The sequence below is a fragment of the Lolium perenne genome, chromosome 5, assembly GCF_019359855.2.
Source record: "Lolium perenne isolate Kyuss_39 chromosome 5, Kyuss_2.0, whole genome shotgun sequence".
Classification (NCBI taxonomy): domain Eukaryota; kingdom Viridiplantae; phylum Streptophyta; class Magnoliopsida; order Poales; family Poaceae; genus Lolium; species Lolium perenne.
In genome coordinates this window covers 195,060,854-195,081,937 of record NC_067248.2, presented here as the reverse complement: position 1 = coordinate 195,081,937, position 21,084 = coordinate 195,060,854, and the positions used below count along the sequence as shown (strand labels likewise).

Below are 21,084 nucleotides of genomic sequence, written 5' to 3'. Positions count from 1 at the left end.
GAGCATGGCCTAAACTTAATCTTCTGGATGCCAAGACCGGTGAGGCCGAAGCTCTTCGACATGGCCTACAACAAATAGAGAGTATAGGCTATTCTCCGGTAATTATTGAATCAGATTGTTTGGAATTGATTGAGACTTGTAATGGTGCTGAGATCTGGGGTCCATATACTTCTACCCTTGCGGATTGCTTTCAAATTTCTCAACGCCTGGGTATGATCATCTTTCAACATTGTCCAAGAGAAGGGAACAAGGTTGCACATAATCTTGCAAGGTTCTGTTTTGAAGCAGATAGTATTATTTCATGAGATGATGACCCACCTAGTCATGTTATTTTAGATGCTATAAATGATTTAGCTCTCCTGAGCAATGATGTAATCGAACCGTGATGTTTACCAGCAAGTTTTAGACGCACTATTTTTCTTACCAGGGTACCTAAGGAGGATGGAAGATTTTTAATGAGGCGGCTTGCTAGTTTTAATTTATATTTGAATTTCAAAAAAAAAGTATTACATGTATCTTTTTCAGGGAAATAAGTATTGCATGCATATGATTTGTGTTTGGTGCAAACAAATGTATTCTTGCGCCCTATGGATAGAAAGGAAGTAAGTGCACAAAAACTTACTATTCTACACGGACATTTTTTTTTTTGTGAATAAACTTAGGTAGAATGTTTTTGCATGAATTTTTGCAGGTGCACAGATCTTAATCTTCTACAAAAACAAATGCTGCAAGTGTACTCGGTCTGCTCTAAGACGACTATACTTCTGCCTTGACGCTTCAATATGATCAATATTCAATATGCGAGAGTACTTTTTTGTATGAAAAATCCATCAATATATTGATAATCATTAACGGTAGTAGAAAGAGATCTAAAAGCAAAACAAATAGATTCTTGCATGGTCTAGCGAAGACTACAAGCACCCGAGCGAGTCGAGTGCGCGCCACCGTCCTCGCCCCTCCCTCACTAGGGCCAGACAAAGCATATCATAGTGAAGCTTGTTGTAGTAGCTAGACAGACGGAAAATCATTGTGCTAAGGTTCCAAAGGATCAGCGCACTAGAGCAGCAACCATGCCAAAGATCAGAACCATGATCGGAAGAGCCAAACTTGCAACAACACTGACTAACACAACGATCGGATCCCAGGAGATCCACCGGGAAGATAACTACATACTCCCTCTGATGGTTCTAGGCGCACCACCAGAACGAAGATTGAGCAGGGAGGACCTCATTCTAATTTCAGGATGTAGCCGCTGCCACGCCATCTTGAAGAAAACCATGCAAATACATAAAAGAAAGATGTGAAACCTCCCACTGGCGAGAGGTCGTGGTCCGTCGCACCTCCAAGGTCCCAAGGCCAACGGAGGCGAGGGGGGCCGGCGGCATCGCCAGCGAGGGGGGCGAAACCCTGATAGGATTTTCTAGAACTCCTCCTCTCTCTCTCTTATGTACGTACCGGTTCGGGATCTGTTAATATGCGAGAGTATATTCGGTGCTTCCTCCTTTTTTAATAAAGGGTGCTTTATTAAACTCAAAGTTTGTATAAGTGCATTACAAGTCACAATAGTACACAATCGGCCACTAAATAGATTGGATGCACACAACAACATAAATAAAGAAAGTAAAAAATGACATAATATTTAACTTATAGAAGATATGCCTCACAATAGAATCACATCGAAGAAAATGTAACTTCCTCGAAAGTTCGACAATCTTGATACAAGATATGTCTATCAGGGTACAAAATTTGAAGACCAAATTTGAAACACATACCCATAAAAGATTTGGAATTATATGCCCCCTCACTCACGCATCGAAGAAGAAGCAAATTAAGGGTGAAATCAATAAAAAGTTAGTGGAGGAAGACCACAGTTCAGTCTAACATCTTCACTATCTATCATCGAAGAGAGACCCTGCCCCCTCGCCTAGTTTGAAGGTTGCCACATTGTCGACTGATACGTCTCCGACGTATCGATAATTTCTTATGTTCCATGCCACATTATTGATGATATCTACATGTTTTATGCACACTTTATGTCATATTCGTGCATTTTCTGGAACTAACCTATTAACAAGATGCCGAAGTGCCAGTTGTTGTTTTCTGCTGTTTTTGGTTTCAGAAATCCTAGTAAGGAAATATTCTCGGAATTGGACGAAATCAACGCCCAGGGTCCTATTTTGCCACGAAGCTTCCAGAAGACCGAAGAGTCAACGAAGTGGGGCCACGAGGTGGCCAGGAGGGCAGGCGGCGCGGCCCAAGCCCTGGCCGCGCCAGCCTGTCTCCTGGGCCCCTCGCGACGCCCCCTGACCTACCCTTCCGCCTACTTAAAGCCTTCGTCGCGAAACCCCCAGTACCGAGAGCCACGATACGGAAAACCTTCCAGAGGCGCCGCCGCCGCCAATCCCATCTCGGGGGATTCAGGAGATCGCCTCTGGCACACTGCCGGAGAGGGGAATCATCTCCCGGAGGACTCTACGCCGCCATGGTCGCCTCCGGAGTGATGTGTGAGTAGTCTACCCCTGGACTATGGGTCCATAGCAGTAGCTAGATGGTTGTCTTCTCCTCATTGTGCTTAATTGTCGGGTCTTGTGAGCTGCCGAACATGATCAAGATCATCTATCTGTAATTCTATATGTTGTGTTTGTTGGGATCCGATGAATAGAGAATACCATGTTATGTTGATTATCAATTTATATCTATGTGTTATTTATGATCTTGCATGCTCTCCGTTATTAGTAGAGGCTCTGGCCAAGTTTTTGCTATTAACTCCAAGAGGGGGTATTTATGCTCGATAGTGGGTTCATGTCTCCGTGAATCTGGGGAAGTGACAGAAATCTCTAAGATTATGGATGTGCTGTTGCCACTAGGGATAAAACATTGGTGCTATGTTCGAGGATGTAGTTACTGATTACATTACGCGCAATACTTAATGCAACTGTCTGTTGTTAGCAACTTAATACTGGAGGGGGTTCGGATGATAACCTGAAGGTGGACTTTTTAGGCATAGATGCATGCTGGATAGCGGTCTATGTACTTTGTCGTAATGCCCAATTAAATCTCACTATACTCATCATAATATGTATGTGCATGGTCATGCCCTATTTATTGTCAATTGCTCAACTGTAATTTGTTCACCCAACATGCTGTTTATCTTATGGGAGAGACACCTCTAGTGAACTGTGGACCCCGGTCCAATTCTCTATACTGAAATACAATCTACTGCAATACTTGTTCTACTGTTTTCTACAAACAATCATCATCCACACTATACATCTAATCCTTTGTTACAGCAAGCCGGTGAGATTGACAACCTCACTGTTTCGTTGGGGCAAAGTACTTGGTTTGTGTTGTGCAGGTTCCACGTTGGCGCCGGAATCCCTGGTGTTGCGCCGCACTACATCTCGCCGCCATCAACCTTCAACGTGCTTCTTGGCTCCTACTGGTTCGATAAACCTTGGTTTCATACCGAGGGAAAACTTGCCGCTGTACGCATCACACCTTCCTCTTGGGGTTCCCAACGGACGCGTGCTGTATGCGTATCAAGCTCTTTTTCTGGCGCCGTTGCCGGGGAGATCAAGACACGCTGCAAGGGGAGTCTCCACAATCCAATCTCTTTACTTTGTTTTTGTCTTGCTTAGTTTTATTTACTACTTTGTTTGCTGCACTAAAACAAAATACAAAAAAATTAGTTGCTAGTTTTACTTTATTTGCTATCTTGTTTGCTATATCAAAAACACAAAAAAAATTAGTTACTTGTATTTGCTTTACTTATTTTATTATGTTTCCTTTTAATTTTACCGTAAAAAACATGCCGGTAGGGCGCGGGTCTATAATTGGGAGAAATAATATAGAAGAACTTTTCAACCATGTTAGTACCGTTGACGATTTTGAAGATAGACACTTGGTAGATCTTGCTCCTACTTATGAAATTGCTGCTGCTGCTTTAGTTCGCATGTTGGAAACTAAATTTGTTAATCTCAATCCTATAATCCAACACATGTTTCTTACACTTGGTGATATGGAAGAAGGAGAAAAGAAAGATTTTGTTTTAGAAACCCTTCTTAGAGAATTTGGTGGTCTAGCAAGAGAGGCTAGAAAGGTCTTTGCTAAATATAATATGCTTGGTTCTTATACCAATTTTGTTAGTCTCCTTGAAAAGATGGACATGGAGAGAATAAGGTACACTAATAATATTAATGATGGTGGGGAGATCAAAGCACCAATACCATGTAAGCTCCTAGCGATGAATGATGCACTAGAAAATAACTATGCTTGGCTTGTTCCTGAAAATTTGTTTGATGAGAATAGCAAGCCCAAGACTAATGAAAAGGGAGACGCTAAAACTTATGTATCCAATATACTATGCATGGTTGAGAAAACTCCACATCCCGCTGTAGATGTACCATCCTTCGATAATACTTGATACACACTTTCTGCGCCTAGCTGAAAGGCGTTAAAGAAAAAGCGCTTATGGGAGACAACCCATGTTTTTACTACAGTACCTTTGTTTTTATATTTGTGTCTTGGAAGTTGTTTACTAATGTAGCAACCTCTCCTTATCTTAGTTTAGTGTTTTATTGTGCCAAGTAAAGTCGTTGATAGTAAGGTTCATACTAGATTTGGATTACTGCGCAGAAACAGATTTCTTTGCTGTCACGAATCTGGGCAAAATTCTCTGTAGGTAACTCAGAAAATTATGCCAATTTACGTGAGTGATCCTCAGATATGTACGCAACTTTCATTCAATTTGAGAATTTTCATTTGAGCAAGTCTGGTGCCTCAATAAAATTCGTCAATACGAACTGTTCTGTTTTGATAGATTCTGTCTTTTATTTCGCATTGCCTGTTTTGATATGTTCGATGGATATTTCGATTCCATTGACTTTCAGTAGCTTTGTGCAATGTCCAGAAGTGTTAAGAATGATTAGGTCACCTCTGAACATGTATATTTTGATTGTGCACTAACCCTCTAATGAGTTGTTTTGAGTTTGGTGTGGAGGAAGTTTTCAAGGATCAAGAGAGGGAGATGATACAACATGATCAAGGAGAGTGAAAGCTCTAAGCTTGGGGATGCCCCGGTGGTTCACCCCTGCATATATCAAGAAGACTCAAGCGTCTAAGCTTGGGGATGCCCAAGGCATCCCCTTCTTCATCGACAACATTATCAGGTTCCTCCCCTGAAACTATATTTTTATTCCGTCACATCTTATGTGCTTTGCTTGGAGCGTCGGTTTGTTTTGTTTTTTGTTTTGTTTGAATAAAATGGATCCTAGCATTCTTTGTGTGGGAGAGAGACACGCTCCGCTGTTGCATATGGACAAGTATGTCCTTAGGCTCTACTCATAATATTCATGGCGAAGTTTCTTCTTCGTTAAATTGTTATATGGTTGGAATTGGAAAATGATACATGTAGTAATTGCTAAAATGTCTTGGATAATGTGATACTTGGCAATTGTTGTGCTCATGTTTAAGCTCTTGCATCATATGCTTTGCACTTATTAATGAAGAAATACATAGAGCATGCTAAAATTTGGTTTGCATATTTGGTCTCTCTAAGGTCTAGATAATTTCTAGTATTGAGTTTGAACAACAAGGAAGACGGTGTAGAGTCTTATAATGTTTACAATATGTCTTTTATGTGAGTTTTGCTGCACCGCTTCATCCTTGTGTTTGTTTCAAATAACCTTGCTAGCCTAAACCTTGTATCGAGAGGGAATACTTCTCATGCATCCAAATACTTGAGCCAACCACTATGCCATTTGTGTCCACCATACCTACCTACTACATGGTATTTCCCCGCCATTCCAAAGTAAATTGCTTGAGTGCTACCTTTAAATTTCTATTCCTCTACCTTTACAATATATAGCTCATGGGACAAATAGCCTAAAAACTATTGTGGTATTGAATATGTACTTATGCACTTTATCTCTTATTAAGTTGCTTGTTGTGCGATAACCATGTTCCTGGGGACGCCATCAACTACTCTTTGTTGAATATCATGTGAGTTGCTATGCATGTTCGTCTTGTCTGAAGTAAGGGAGATTTACCACCTTATGGTTAGAGCGTGCATATTGTTAGAGAAGAACATTGGGCCGCTAACTAAAGCCATGATCCATGGTGGAAGTTTCAGTTTTGGACAATATCCTCAATCTCATATGAGAAAATTAATTGTTGTTACATGCTTATGCATAAAAGAGGAGTCCATTATCTGTTATCTATGTTGTCCCGGTATGGATGTCTAAGTTGAGAATAATCAATAGCGAGAAATCCGATGCGAGCTTTCTCCTTAGACCTTTGTACAGGCGGCATAGAGGTACCCCTTTGTGACACTTGGTTAAAACATGTGCATTACGATAATCCCGGTAATCCAAGCTAATTAGGACAAGGTGCGGGCACTATTAGTATACTATGCATGAGGCTTGCAACTTGTAAGATATAATTTACATAACTCACATGCTTTATTACTACCGTTGACAAAATTGTTTCTTGTTTTCAAAATCAAAGCTCTAGCACAAATATAGCAATCGATGCTTTCCTCTTTGAAGGACCATTCTTTTACTTTTATTGTTGAGTCAGTTCACCTATCTCTCTCCATCCCAAGAAGCAAACACTTGTGTGAACTGTGCATTGATTCCTACATACTTGCATATTGCACTTGTTATATTACTCTATGTTGACAAATATCTATGAGATATACATGTTACAAGTTGAAAGCAACCGCTGAAACTTAATCTTCCTTTGTGTTGCTTCAATGCCTTTACTATGAATTATTGCTTTATGAGTTAACTCTTATGCAAGACTTATTGATGCTTGTCTTGAAGTACTATTCATGAAAAGTCTTTGCTATATGATTCATTTGTTTACTCATGTCATATACATTGTTTTGATCGCTGCATTCATTACATATGCTTACAATAGTATGATCAAGGTTATGATGGCATGTCACTCCAGAAATTATCTTTGTTTATCGTTTACACCTGGACGAGCAGAAACTAAGCTTGGGGATGCTGATACGTCTCCGACGTATCGATAATTTCTTATGTTCCATGCCACATTATTGATGATATCTACATGTTTTATGCACACTTTATGTCATATTCGTGCATTTTCTGGAACTAACCTATTAACAAGATGCCGAAGTGCCGATTCTTTGTTTTCTGCTGTTTTTGGTTTCAGAAATCCTAGTAAGGAAATATTCTCGGAATTGGACGAAATCAACGCCCAGGGTCCTATTTTGCCATGAAGCTTCCAGAAGACCAAAGAGTCAACGAAGTGGGGCCACGAGGTGGCCAGGAGGGCAGGCGGCGCGGCCCAAGCCCTGGCCGCGCCAGCCTGTCTCCTGGGCCCCTCGCGACGCCCCCTGACCTACCCTTCCGCCTACTTAAAGCCTTCGTCGCGAAACCCCCAGTATCGAGAGCCACGATACGGAAAACCTTCCAGAGGCGCTGCCGCCGCCAATCCCATCTCGGGGGATTCAGGAGATCGCCTCCGGCACCCTGCCGGAGAGGGAAATCATCTCCCGGAGGACTCTACGCCGCCATAGTCGCCTCCGGAGTGATGTGTGAGTAGTCTACCCCTGGACTATGGGTCCATAGTAGTAGCTAGATGGTTGTCTTCTCCTCATTGTGCTTAATTGTCGGGTCTTGTGAGCTGCCGAACATGATCAAGATCATCTATCTGTAATTCTATATGTTGTGTTTGTTGGGATCCGATGAATAGAGAATACCATGTTATGTTGATTATCAATTTATATCTATGTGTTGTTTATGATCTTGCATGCTCTCCGTTATTAGTAGAGGCTCTGGCCAAGTTTTTGCTATTAACTCCAAGAGGGGGTATTTATGCTCGATAGTGGGTTCATGTCTCCGTGAATCTGAGGAAGTGACAGAAATCTCTAAGATTATGGATGTGCTGTTGCCACTAGGGATAAAACATTGGTGCTATGTTCGAGGATGTAGTTACTGATTACATTACGCGCAATACTTAATGCAACTGTCTGTTGTTAGCAACTTAATACTGGAGGGGGTTCGGATGATAACCTGAAGGTGGACTTTTTAGGCATAGATGCATGCTGGATAGCGGTCTATGTACTTTGTCGTAATGCCCAATTAAATCTCACTATACTCATCATAATATGTATGTGCATGGTCATGCCCTATTTATTGTCAATTGCTCAACTGTAATTTGTTCACCCAACATGTTGTTTATCTTATGGGAGAGACACCTCTAGTGAACTGTGGATCCCGGTCCAATTCTCTATACTGAAATACAATCTACTGCAATACTTGTTCTACTGTTTTCTGCAAACAATCATCATCCACACTATACATCTAATCCTTTGTTACAGCAAGCCGGTGAGATTGACAACCTCACTGTTTCGTTGGGGCAAAGTACTTGGTTTGTGTTGTGCAGGTTCCACGTTGGCGCCGGAATCCCTGGTGTTGCGCCGCACTACATCTCGCCGCCATCAACCTTCAACGTGCTTCTTGGCTCCTACTGGTTCGATAAACCTTGGTTTCATACTGAGGGAAAACTTCCCGCTGTACGCATCAAACCTTCCTCTTGGGGTTCCCAACGGACGCGTGCTGTACGCGTATCATCGACCGATATAGGCTCTCACCCGAGAGATAGGTGAGGTGATGACCACAAGGTCAACAAAGGAGCCAACACTAGAATGACCACCTCGTAACAGTAAGCACATTTCATCAGCTCCATCGTTGTTGCCCATAAACAAACAAGTCATGAAAATAAGAATCTTTAGGGCAAGGTTAGTTAGAAAGAAGATGTTGAATTCCCAATGTGAAGTGACAAGGACATCAGCAACATGGCAAGAAACCAAAAATAATGAGCCCATCCTCTAACCACACATGTCATCCCGTTGACAATGGGAAGGGGTACCCTATCCCGTTATACGTACCCAAGCTCGAGTCCGGTGACCCCCTAGAACATCAACACGTGCAACAGGTAAATGAGCGATAAAATGATGTAGAGAACTCACCACTCTGGTGCCTCCATGGTAGAAAGAACTCCCAAGGCACCACATTTGCCATATGGGAAAGCAAATGTTAGGATTTCACCCGGGAATGGGTATGTGGTGGGGAGAAGGGACCTTGATGATGCCTCAAAGGATGGAAAGGGTGTCCTTGGGGCATTGTTGCTGCCTTTGCTAGGCCAACCAACCAAGGATTTTCCCTAGTCCCGAGCTTGCAGCACCAGAATACCCACCTTCTCCGGATATGACGAACGAGGTCAACGTACGACCACATCTAGAGTGCACCGAAGGGAAAAGGACTTGGACAATGAAATCTGCCATGGAAGGCTGACTAAGTAGTCAAGGCTCCCCCCTGCCATGTTGCCCTCAAAAGTTGAAAACCAAAAACCTTGTACGCCAAGTAACAACAAGACAACACCAAACACTGGCAGTTTTCTCGATGCTTGAATCCATATGCGAGAGAAACAGAGTGGCTAATGCCTCGCCACTACCTTCACCAGCAGCCACACGGGATAGCCTCCCCGGGAACACCAAGGGCCGGAGAGGGGGAAGTGGCGGCAACCCTGCATGGAGACCCTAGTTGCCCTCAAGTCAAGGATGACGCGAGAGTCTAAAGTGTTTCCTTGACTTGAAAGGGGGACCCGTGCGGTTGATTCAATTAGTGAAGACAAGGCTTGGCTACCCTATGAGATTTCTTTATCGAATAACAATTGGACTGATTTTTCAAGTGGCATGCTCACCAGAATATATCGAATACATGATTCCGAATTTAAAATTGAAATCATTTTTAAATAATATAAATTGTTAAAGATCGGTAACCACACGTTAATCCTGGAATCCCCCTGTAGAGATAAGAACCCATAAAAACATAGAACTAAAATCCTAAAAACCATTTAGCTCGCTAAGCCTAGTTTTACCGAGGGAGATTTGGAAACCCGGTTACCAAACCAGAGGTGACCAAAAGTATTGCCGGTAAGCAAACTCATGTGACCAATGCCTGTGTTTTCTTGAACCAATTAACCATTGTCATTTAGCAACGCACCCTAAATAACCCATTATCAACATGCAAGACCATGCTTGTACCACCTACCCACAGAATGTTCTTGGCGGATCATCACCACTTCACTTTATAACCCACTACTGAATTATTTGGACACGAGCGAATACATGACAAGGTCGGTACGTACCTCAGGAACACCGGTAGTTTTGATTCAAGATTCATGTCTACCTGGAATCCTGGATACAGAGATGGTATTCTCTTTGAATTCAAAAAACTATGCACAAGGAAATTGCATTATATCCATATAGCAGGCTTTTGTGTTTTCATAGATCCACTAAATTTCAAAACAGCGTAAATCTTCGAAGGGGTATCTCAGCCATCCTACATCTAATTTTAAATAGATATCATTTAATCGTCCTTTTGTTCACTCAAGAAAACATTTCAATCTTACGAGTCAATGAAAGCATAAGTCATTCATATATTCCATCCATTGACGCTAGCTAGTACACAAGAACTGATCTTAGAGGAACTATTTATGTTGGTTCAAAATATGATGTAAAAAGGTTCTCCAGTGATTTGATCCATTTCAGACGCAAAATATGTCCATTCTAGTCCGTTTTAGGTCAGGTTTCTGACAGAAAATGGACGTCCAGCCCTCTTTGTCTGTTTGAGTCGGGGGCAACCCAGCGGCCCGACACATTTTGGTTCGGCCTGAGCACTTCGACTGATTTTCCCCTATATTCAACTCAAATTTCCAGTTTCTTGATTGCGCTTGATATTGCTCCTGCCTGTGTGGCCTCATGGAGCCCTCATGCACATGCATTTTCCTCTCGGTGTGCTTATGGACGAGGGTCGCCATGGCAATCATTAGGCCGGAAGAGACGTCCGACCCATTATCGTCCGACGAGGTTTGTATAACATCCTTGTAGAAGAACTCCATCCACTTGTTCAGGTCCATCTGCGTGTAATGCAGATGGGTCAATGGCCAATATAACAGGTGCAAATGGTTGAAAATGATCCATGGTTTGTACCTCAACCTCGGCCATGCAAATGGAAAAAGAGTTACTGGGCATCGATGCCGGTGGGTGGGATAGAGCCAAGGTGCAGCGCCAGAGACATGTCCTGTCGCTGAAAAGTGCGCGCTACGACGTCGACATGAATCGTGGGCTCCGGCGAGCAGCGACCCGAACAAACAATGTTGTGAATGACGAGAGGTAGGGTAGGCGGCAGCGTCACGACAGTGTTGCGTTGTGGAGGGAGGGACGCGAGTTGGTGACAACTGGCTTGGGTGCCACTAGCAGGCGGGCCTTGGAAGGAAAACAGGGGTACACGTGCGAACGCGCTTGCTCTCCGCGCCGACGCATTGCAAACCCGAATTTGCACCATGAAGGGGTTCACCTCTAGTGGTGCAAACGGATAGGATAATTTCCTCGCCGAAACCGGCCCCGAATCCGTTTTATGGTGTCCATATCCGAATTTAAAGAATCCAATGGATAAGGATATTCGATTTCGAAGTGGTGCTCCAAATACGGTATAGCATATGGTATAGTAAATAGTATGCGAAAATAAATTATCCAATATTTAATCAGGATAATTTGAAGGTTTTAAACCGGATAATCTAATTTTTGATTCAAAAGCCAATGCCAGATCACAAGGTTAGTAGTTATTGAGTTTCTAAATTTATTTGACGAGCATGTTTAGCTTTAAATTCTATCAATTCTTAAGTTTTAACGTAAATCGTGTCTCTTTTTTCTTAACTACACAAGATTAAAAGTTTAAATCCTTCTTAAGATTTGCAAAAACTATAAGTATCTACCGATGAAAGCATATATCTAACTATGTTTGTTCCTGTACCGAGTCCACCCCGTTTCCGATTCGAATCCGTAGTCTGATATATTCGTATTCGAATCCGAAACCGATCAATATCCATCCGGATCCGAGGAAAATATATGGTAAAAGATATGGTATGAGTAAAATTCGATCCGATCTGATCCATTTACATCCCTAGTCGCCTCGCTTCGGACAGGTCGGTCCATTTGTGTCTGGTCGCTGGGCAGGGCTTTTGTTCCCGGCTGTTTCCGCAGACAAAAATAGACCTGCATAATTTGTTTGCATCGGGATGCCCTAAGCAAGAAAAACCTCATGTTTTAGATGGAAAAAATAAATTACGAACATTTATAATATAAATAAATATTATTTGAATTATTCTCAAATATGTTTTTGTATTATATATATTTAGTGTTATAGATATTGATAATTTTTGTCTATTTGATTATATTTGTCAAACTTTATAATGTTTAAGTTTAACTAAATCCAGAATACATGATGATTATTGACAGAGGGATTATATTCAATCTTGGGTACGCGCCGGGCGTTCGATCTCCCTCAAAAGATTGAATTCGTGGTTGAGCCTTTGTGTATGCGGACCGGGCAATCCTCCATTGCGACCTAAATAAAAGGACATTGATTATAACTAGTAAGGTACGTACTCCCTGAAGGATATCATCGTGCATGCTTGAACACAAGAGGAACAATAGAGCAATTACTCTGACCGTATTCATAGCGCGGAACTATGATAGCACTGCGATGTTTTGATGAGGAGTTACCATCAGATGGAACAAGGGGAAGCATTGGAGCTTAGAGCATCTCCAGTCGCGTCCCCCAAACCGTCCCCCAAAGGGATTTGGGGCGCGCCGGACAAAAAAACGTTCCAGCCGCGTCCCCCAAAGCCCATTTTTGTCCGGCGCGGCCCCATACGGTGTCCGGCGCCCCGAGCCCGTCCCCGTCCCACAGGGGACGCTCCGGGGACGCCGGACACAACGAAATGAGAGGCGAGGAGGCGCGGGGCCGACGCGTCAGCGGCACAGGGAAAATTCGTCTCACACTCCCGCCAAATCCCGCCGCTCCCGCCAAATCGCGCCTATACCGCCGCGCACAGGCCTCCCAAAACACATCCCGCCGCCGATTCATTTCTCCTATCCCGCCGATTTCTTTCTCCCTCCCGCCGTCCACCCGCCGCCGCTACCCTCTCCCCATTCCATGGCGCCGCCGACAGCCCCCAAAAAGATGGCGAAGAAAGCGGCCAAGAAGCCGCCGGGCAATGCGACGATAGGGGCGAAAGCGCCGTTCGCGAAGCCGCGGAAGGCGCCGGCTGCGAAGAAGAAGCCTGAAGGAATGACCGACGATGAATGGCAGCAAGATTGCCTGCGCCGGAAGCTATCGACGGCGGAGCGGAAAGGACGGAGGGCGGTGGAGCTGGAGAAGAAGGCTCAGGCGGCGCGCCAGCACCAGCACGTAATGGCCGGGTGTATCGCCGCCACCAACGCGAGCCCATGGAGTACGTCCATGCCGGTGTACGTTCCCGGAGTGATCTCTCCGTCGCAAGCCGCCTTCTACAATGACGGCCCCTCCGCCACTCCCGGGTGCGTGACGCCTAACTTGTCGCCGCACTACCAGGATGCGCTGCCGCACGGCGGCTTCAACCCCAACAACCTCTACTCCCCGGCGTACGAGCAGCGCGAGCCAGGCCCCGGTCCGGACGGCGACCCTTTCACCGGCCGCAGGGGTCCGCTCGAATACGACGGCGCCGGTGCTGAGGAGGACGACGGGGTTGAGGAGGACGACGAGGAAGAGGAGGGGGTGGAGGACGACGAGGAGGACGACGATGAGGACGAAGAGGGCGGCGACGAAGAGGACGACGAGGGTGCCGGTGACGATGATCTCGTGGAGGTAGACGCGGACGGCGTGAGGACGAAGAAGAAGAAGAAGAAGGCGTCGGGCACACGAGGCCCGAAGTGGACGCCTCTGGAAGATCTTTGCCTGTGCGAGTCGTGGGCGACGGTGAGCCATGACTCCATCATCGGCGCCAACCAAAAAGGCGGGAAGTATTGGGCGAGGATCAAGACCGAGTTCGATGAGCGCAAGCTCATCAACAGCGACTACCAGAAAGTGACAATGAAGAGGAGCCAAAAGGCAATGTCGACGCGATGGGCCATCATCCAGGCGTCGGTGAACTCCTTCCATGGGTACCATCAGGACTTAGAGACCAGAGGCGACAGCGGCGCCGACGTCGCCCAACTGGTACGACTGTTTCTTCCATAATCCGTAGCGCCCACATTGTGTTCGATGAAATGACTCTGCTTCCTTTGGTTAGTTTGATCGGGCCATGGAAATGTACGCCAAGAACTCGGAAGGTCACAAGCCGTTCGCGCTGATGCATTGCTATGGCAAGCTCAAAGTGAATGAGAAATGGCGGCTGACGCGCCTGTCGCTGTCCAAGGGGAAGGACGCCATTGATCTGGACGCGCCGCTGGCAACTTCGACAGGGCGTCCTACTGGCAACAAGGCTGCCAAGGCCGCCTTGGCCGACGCTGCGTCGTCTGAGAAGACGCAGGCGTCGATCACGAAATGCCTCGCCGACGTCTCCTCGACCTTTATCTCCCGCGACAAGAAGGCCGACCAAAGGTGGGCCGAGCTGCTCAAGAGGCAAGAGGAGAAGCTGGAGCTCAAGAAACGCAGGGACGACATGTCCCTGCTGAGAACGTCGACAGAGGGAATGTCTCCCCGGACGCGAGCGGCGCACAACTTCTTCAAAGGCCAGATCCTCGACGAGATCGAAGCCAAAATGGCGGCGGCGGACGCGGCGGCCCTGGCAGCGGCATCGGCATCGGCGGCAGCGGCAGCGCAGCAAGAGCAGGCTGACGCGTCTTCTACTGCTACACCTGCGTCGGCCTCCGCGTCGGCGACGGAGCAGACGCACCATGCACAGGAACAGGCAGATCGCGACGAGGTCGTCGTGCTCGACGGGCCTGCGTCGACTCAGGACACGACGCCGTCGACCAACCCCTTCTTTTGATCCCAGTACTTTGATCGATCGCCGCTACTCTGATCGCGACGAATCGACGGGAACGATCTCTTTTGAATGCATCTATTTGAATTTCTGATTGGGGCCGGCGTTTGGGGGACGCGGCTGGGGAGCGACGTCCCCCAAACGCGGCACGAACAAAACACGTCTCCCAAACGCTCGATCCGGCGCCCTTTGGGGGACGGTTTGGGGGACGCGACTGGAGATGCTCTTAACTCTAGTGCAAGATTCCATGGCTGAGCTTGTCACAGGCCACCATAATAAAGCGAAGAAAAATTAGGTCAAGTGTCTTATTAATTAGATTTCATATATATGAGCTGATTGAAATGTATATAATTTTGTTGAATTAACCAAAGGAGCCAGTCAATATGTCAGATCATTTACTTAATTGAGAAGTCTAAATGGTATTTTCCCTACCAAATCCCTTATTTTGAGGTAATTTTTTTTTGATGTAAACTACCAAATCCCTTCTTCATGTAGTTGTGTCATGTAAATAAATCATATTGTGTACTATGCACAAACATGAGTTACAAAATGCCCTCTTGAAAAGACTAGAAGGATTGAAAAGTAGAGAAACGGAGCACTAAAATCCCTTCGTTCCAACGTAATCCAATTTCTAGATTTAGTCTATCACTACAGGAATCGAGCGCTGCGCCGACGGCCCCCGAACCCTCGGCGTAGCCGTAAAGGCCGTCGGGCTTAGCCTACACCGAGGGCCACCATCGGAAGGTCCGCCTCGGCGGATCCACGTGGGCCCTCGGCGTAGATGTGGCCCTCGGCATAGGACATATACGCCGACGGTCAAGATCCACCCTCGGCGTACGGGCCCTCACCGCAGGCCTGCGCGGGCCACGCCGTCCGTTAACGGTCGTCTTCGCTAGGCCGACGTCCTAGCCCTCGCGGCATAGGCGGCGACGTGGCGCGAGAAGGGACACCTAGGCAGGCGCTACACCGACGGCCTAGCCCTCAGCATAGGCGACGATGTGGCGCGACTAGGGCACCCTGGGCAGCCGCTACACCGATGGCATAGCCCTCGGCATAGGCGACGATGTGGCGCGACAAGGAGCGCCCTGGGCAGCCGCTACGCCGACAGAAATACCCTCGGCATACCAGGGCATACGCCGATGGCTGCCCTCAGCATTACCAAGGACCATTTGGTCCTAGCCACAGCCTACGCCGACGTTAATGCCCTTGCCATAGAGGTGACTCAGTTTTTTTAGATTTGTTTCGCGCGCTCGTATGACAGTAGCAAAAATCACAGAATATTCACTGCAATTTACAGAAGCAATATACACATAAAAGAAGTGCAAGTAGATCATAGGAGTATGAAATGATCAAATTATCATCCAAAATTCACATAGGAGTGTCATATCAATATCATCAAGTAGAGACACACATAGGACTAGTAGCTATCCGATATACATGGTATATGTCTATCCCGGGGCCAAAATCCCTACTGCTCTGGATACGCGCGTGAACCCGAGGTCTCTACGGGTGGAAATAGGCGACGGCCGGCGATATTGCGCTCCAGTAGAAGCTGCAGAAAAACCACCAGGAGAAGTACTAGAAGTACCATCAACAGAAGTGCGGGGAGAACCACCAAAAAAATGGCTATGAGAAGGACCACCGTGATGAACCAGTGTGCTCTCACGCCCACCCTCCGGGGCATGACCAAAGTGCTGGTTCCCAGAACCTCCCATTCCCTACATGTTCCCTAGAGGTCTGTAGAAAGAATATATCAACATCTACAACAAGAGATATTTACTACTCCCTCTGTCTCAAAATATGCTTCTCACCTTTGTTAGATACAGTAGTATATAGATGCATTTTGGTTGAGAAACTTATTTTAGGACAGAGGCAGTACTAAATTGATCATAAAATCATTTCTCACTATATATTTTGATGTTGAGTATTATCATTTTTAGAGACTTGGTCAAATGTAGAGATTTTTAATTAAAAACAAAGCTAGAATTTCAAATAATATGCAACAAAGAGAGTGGTCTACAGGAATGAGAACAAAGGAGAATAACTAATGAATCAAGTTGTTTGTTTCTTGGTTTGAGGTTGCTTATCACGTGTACCACGTGATAATGAATCGAGTTGTTTGCTTGCACCTCGTAAAAAATGCTAGATTTTTCTTTAGGGATTAGATGTGCATGCCATAGTAAATTAGTAATAATAAAAATAAATAATTTCGTAGGGTTTAGGTTTACTGAAAGCTTTCTCTTGTATAAGTGCAAACTGGTTCAATAAGAAAAATTCATAAGATTTATAATTCATCAAATCGAACAATATGTTTGTACTGAAAATACCAAGGATTGGAATCGAAAATTTATCTATAATTCATTTGAATCAAGGTGGTCCTTTGGCGATAATTTATCTATCTAAGGTGGCATGCAGCACAGATATGCACATGTCTGTAGTGACACATCATATAATAATGTGCTCCTTTCTGTTTATAAGAAAAAAAAAATGCTCACTCTCAAACATGAAAAATATGTGATAGTGTTAAGAATATTGCCTTTTGAGACATAACATATTCTTTCTTTCAAAAATAGTATATTAGATTCATCTGGAGAGATAAATTAAGGAAATATTTACCTTAACCGCAAAGGGACAATTTTTCATAAATTGATATATGGTTTCTGAAGGTAGCACCCATCATATATATGTGAATTTGACTTTAATTGTGGTTTATAAAACAACCCAGTATATTCTTACTACCACAATCCCAAAAAAAAAATCCATAGTTGACGTACCGAAATGATTCGATAGAGCATGTGATTTTCAAGCATTAAATTGCATCAAATAAATGCATGACAGCTCTATGTTTAACTGAGTCAAATATGAAAAAAAAATAAGCATATAAACTTCTAGTATGATTTTAATGTGGCCCATATTGCAATTCTTCCACATGTTAAAAATTGGGAATTTCAAGCCTCTTCCACTCACTTTGATATTTTAAAAGTCGTAGCAATATTATATCTTTTCATAACAGTGTATTTGACGCGTCTGAGCTGCAAAACAAAATATTGTCAGAAGTTAATTGAACTCCACTTGGCTGAATTTGATCCATGGCAAATAAAACTTGCAAGAAATACATGAAACCAATAAGTTATATACTCTAATTAATGGGGTAAGATTAATACTCTAATAGTATAAAGAGTGCTCTAATAGTATAAATTAAGCATCTATATGTAACATCTATATAGATCTTTCTCTTACAGGATGTACACTTCTTTCTTTATCCGCCTGCTGCAGGATCCATTTAGGACATGATCAGTTCGAAACCCTAATTAACATCGGAAACAGTAACTAAAATCTAAGAAGATTAAACAAACTGGATCGACACCCAGCTCGATTTAAAATCACCGAGAATTGGAATCCCCGGCCTTTAGTTGTTTCTGCTCAACTACTCGATCGGCGATCACCTTTCTTGAATATTTGTTCTTGTTCTAGTCGATTAATTCCCGGTTGGTACACGAGCGCCGTACTTAGAAGAACTCACTGGGGTCCCCCAGTGGCACCACGTCGTCCATGAGGCCCCCCTCGCCGTGCCCCATGCCGTCGTCGAGCAGCCAGCTCTCTATCATGGAGAACGCTGGCGGGGCGCCAGTGCTGGCCAGGTTGCTCGTCTGGGACGAGCCCTCAGGCGTCTGCGCCGCGACCGTGCCACCGCCACTGTGGCTCGCCGACGGGGACGCCGCGGCATCCCAGGAACACTGTGGCTGCTGGTGCGTGGTAGCCGTCGTGGACGTAGTCGACCCCGACGCCTCCGGTCCCTTGCTGCTGCCCCCGCGGCGCATCCACCCCTCCAGAAGCCGCGCGATGTTGTCTGCGCTCGAGGCGTACGTCGTCACCGACCCAGGTGGCGTCGGCAACGCCGGCACCGCTAGCGCCTTTGCGGCGGACGGAGAAGGCTCGACCGAGAGCGCGTCACGGAGCGCCTGCCGCGCGGTGTGGATGTCCGTCTGCAGACGGCGCTCCCACTGCCCCTTGGGGGCGGCCGCCTTTGCGACACTGCCGCCGTCGCCACCTTCGGAGGCGCCGCCCTCATGACCTTCGGCCTGCATCTTCTTGAGCTTCTTCTTGAGGTGCGTGTTCCAGTAGTTCTTGATGTCGTTGTCCGTTCGCTCCGGCAAGTAGGACGCTATCGCCGCCCATCTGCGCAACCACAAGCCCATATCAGCAATATTGTCCATGAAAGAAACAAACAAACTAATAGACAGAAGGAAATTAAGAGAAGATTATCATCACCGGTTGCCGAGAAGCGCCTGGAGGTGGACGATGAGCTTCTCCTCCTGGTCGGTGAAGTTTCCGCGCTTGATCCCCGGCCGAAGGTAGTTGGTCCACCGAAGCCGGCAGCTCTTGCTGCACCGCATCAGCCCTGCACGATATCCAAATTACTTAACAAAGCCTGTTAACTGGATCCTTCAACTCCAATTCACATGCTCACATGACACAAGATCGAGCATCGATGGATGAACGATCGATGATCCCTATGCAGCAGTCCGTACCAGTGTTTGTCGGCACGGCGCGCCAGTTCCCGGGACCGTTCTCCTGGATGTAGGAGACGAGCATGAGGTCCTCCTCCGGCGTCCAGGGCCCCTTCTTCACGCCCACCTTGTCGCAGCAGGGAGGCCTCCCCATGGCGCCGTCGCCGCCGCTTCCGTGCGCGGTGACCGCGGGTAGGAGATGAAAAGTATCTTCTTGGCTGGCTAGGCACAAAGGCAGGGACCGGCCGGTGCAATTAAGCGGATGAGGTAAAAGGCGGGTGGGGGCTAGTGATATATATAAGCCATGGCTTGGCCTCTTGGAGAAAAGAAGAAATGCTAGCTACCACACTGTCTACTGGGTTTTGACCCGGAGGAGAACGATGACCTAATACACTGCGACATGACTTGACACATGTTACAGCAACATCATCTCTACACATGCACACGAAAATGAAGAGGGGGAGGAGGAGAGCCACACATCAGCAGATCGCCAATATTATTGTAACGGGCTGTGTGAATGGATCCAGCCATGGGTTTGGTTTGGTCCTTGCTGCTTCAGGATATCTGCCATTTTGGTTTCCATCATAAATGAGTGCACTTAATTTCAAATTGAAAAAAACAGTGCACTTGGAAATATAGAGTAACTACGTGCCCTATCTTGCTAGAAATGGATTTTAAATGTCCATTAGATGTGTGTTGTAGTAGTAGTAGTATCCTATTTTTGTGGGAAATTAAATGTTGACATTGTATTGATTAAGTAATTGGATGCATATGTTTACTACGTATCTCCAACTTACAAATAAGTGAAGTTTTTTAAATTGACATAATCTATAAGATACATGTATATATACTCATATGTAGTATAAGACAAAGATTTTTTTAGCTGCTTCAATGAATGCCAAGGATAACACTAGTGATTTGGTTTACTTTATTGTAATATTGCAAACAAATAACATGGCTTAAGATTTTCATGATTCAAATAAATTTATTTATATATAAAAAGCACTAAAAATGGAATACGTTAAGTTCGCAAAAAAGATTCGAACATGTTGAGTACTCCCTCCTACCCATAATATGTTACACGTAGTTTTTTGTGAAAGTCAAATTGTGCAAAGTTTTACAAAAAAAATAAAAAATATGAACATTTGCGATACCAAATGCATATAATTAAAAATACATTTTGTGATAATTTTAATAATACTAATTTCGCATTGTTTATTTTTACCAATAAATGTGGTCAACTTTATAAAGTTTGACTTTGACCAAAATTTATATGCATTATATTTTAGTCAGGATGGAGTAATATAGGTTGGATCACAGTGTGTTGCATGTATTCATAATAATTAATGTTATATATCTACATGGTGTATTCAGAAGTTTTCAATTGTACATATCTAGCAAGTATCCACCTTGTTAATGTACTACCAGAAAGCAATAAATGAGCTTCAACTAGTAGGTAATTAATTGTGAATATCTTTTTTGCGAGAAATACACCTTTGTTTGATGTAATACTTTATGCAAATCTTTATATAGATGAAATATCTTGTGAAAATCTGGTTAATGATTTGAGAATATTAGTTTCGCGTAGTGTGCATTCAAAACCGTTAATAATGATGTATGAACTATTAAAGTATTTTGGTCAGCGCTGGAATTCATCCTTTATATGATCTTGTAACATACTCCAGAAAAAAGCTATGAAAGAGCACTACAGACATGTTAGTGGTAGGATACC

General features: G+C 44.7%; 2 protein-coding genes across 2 annotated transcripts; one reads left to right on the top strand and one right to left on the bottom strand.

The window, feature by feature from the left end:
• The first annotated feature begins 12,704 nt into the window (after positions 1-12,704).
• Positions 12,705-14,941, top strand: LOC127301603 (uncharacterized). The gene is made up of 2 exons (XM_051331875.2): positions 12,705-14,072; positions 14,146-14,941. The coding sequence occupies exons 1-2, from the start codon at positions 13,032-13,034 to the stop codon at positions 14,845-14,847; spliced, it is 1,743 nt and encodes a 580-aa protein (XP_051187835.2). The 5' UTR covers positions 12,705-13,031; the 3' UTR covers positions 14,848-14,941.
• Positions 14,942-18,010: 3,069 nt separating this feature from the next.
• LOC127301604 (myb-related protein 306) lies at positions 18,011-19,633 on the bottom strand. The gene is made up of 3 exons (XM_051331876.1): positions 19,374-19,633; positions 19,114-19,243; positions 18,011-19,020 (listed from the first exon to the last, which is right to left on the bottom strand). The coding sequence occupies exons 1-3, from the start codon at positions 19,504-19,506 to the stop codon at positions 18,351-18,353; spliced, it is 933 nt and encodes a 310-aa protein (XP_051187836.1). The 5' UTR covers positions 19,507-19,633; the 3' UTR covers positions 18,011-18,350.
• Positions 19,634-21,084: the final 1,451 nt, after the last annotated feature.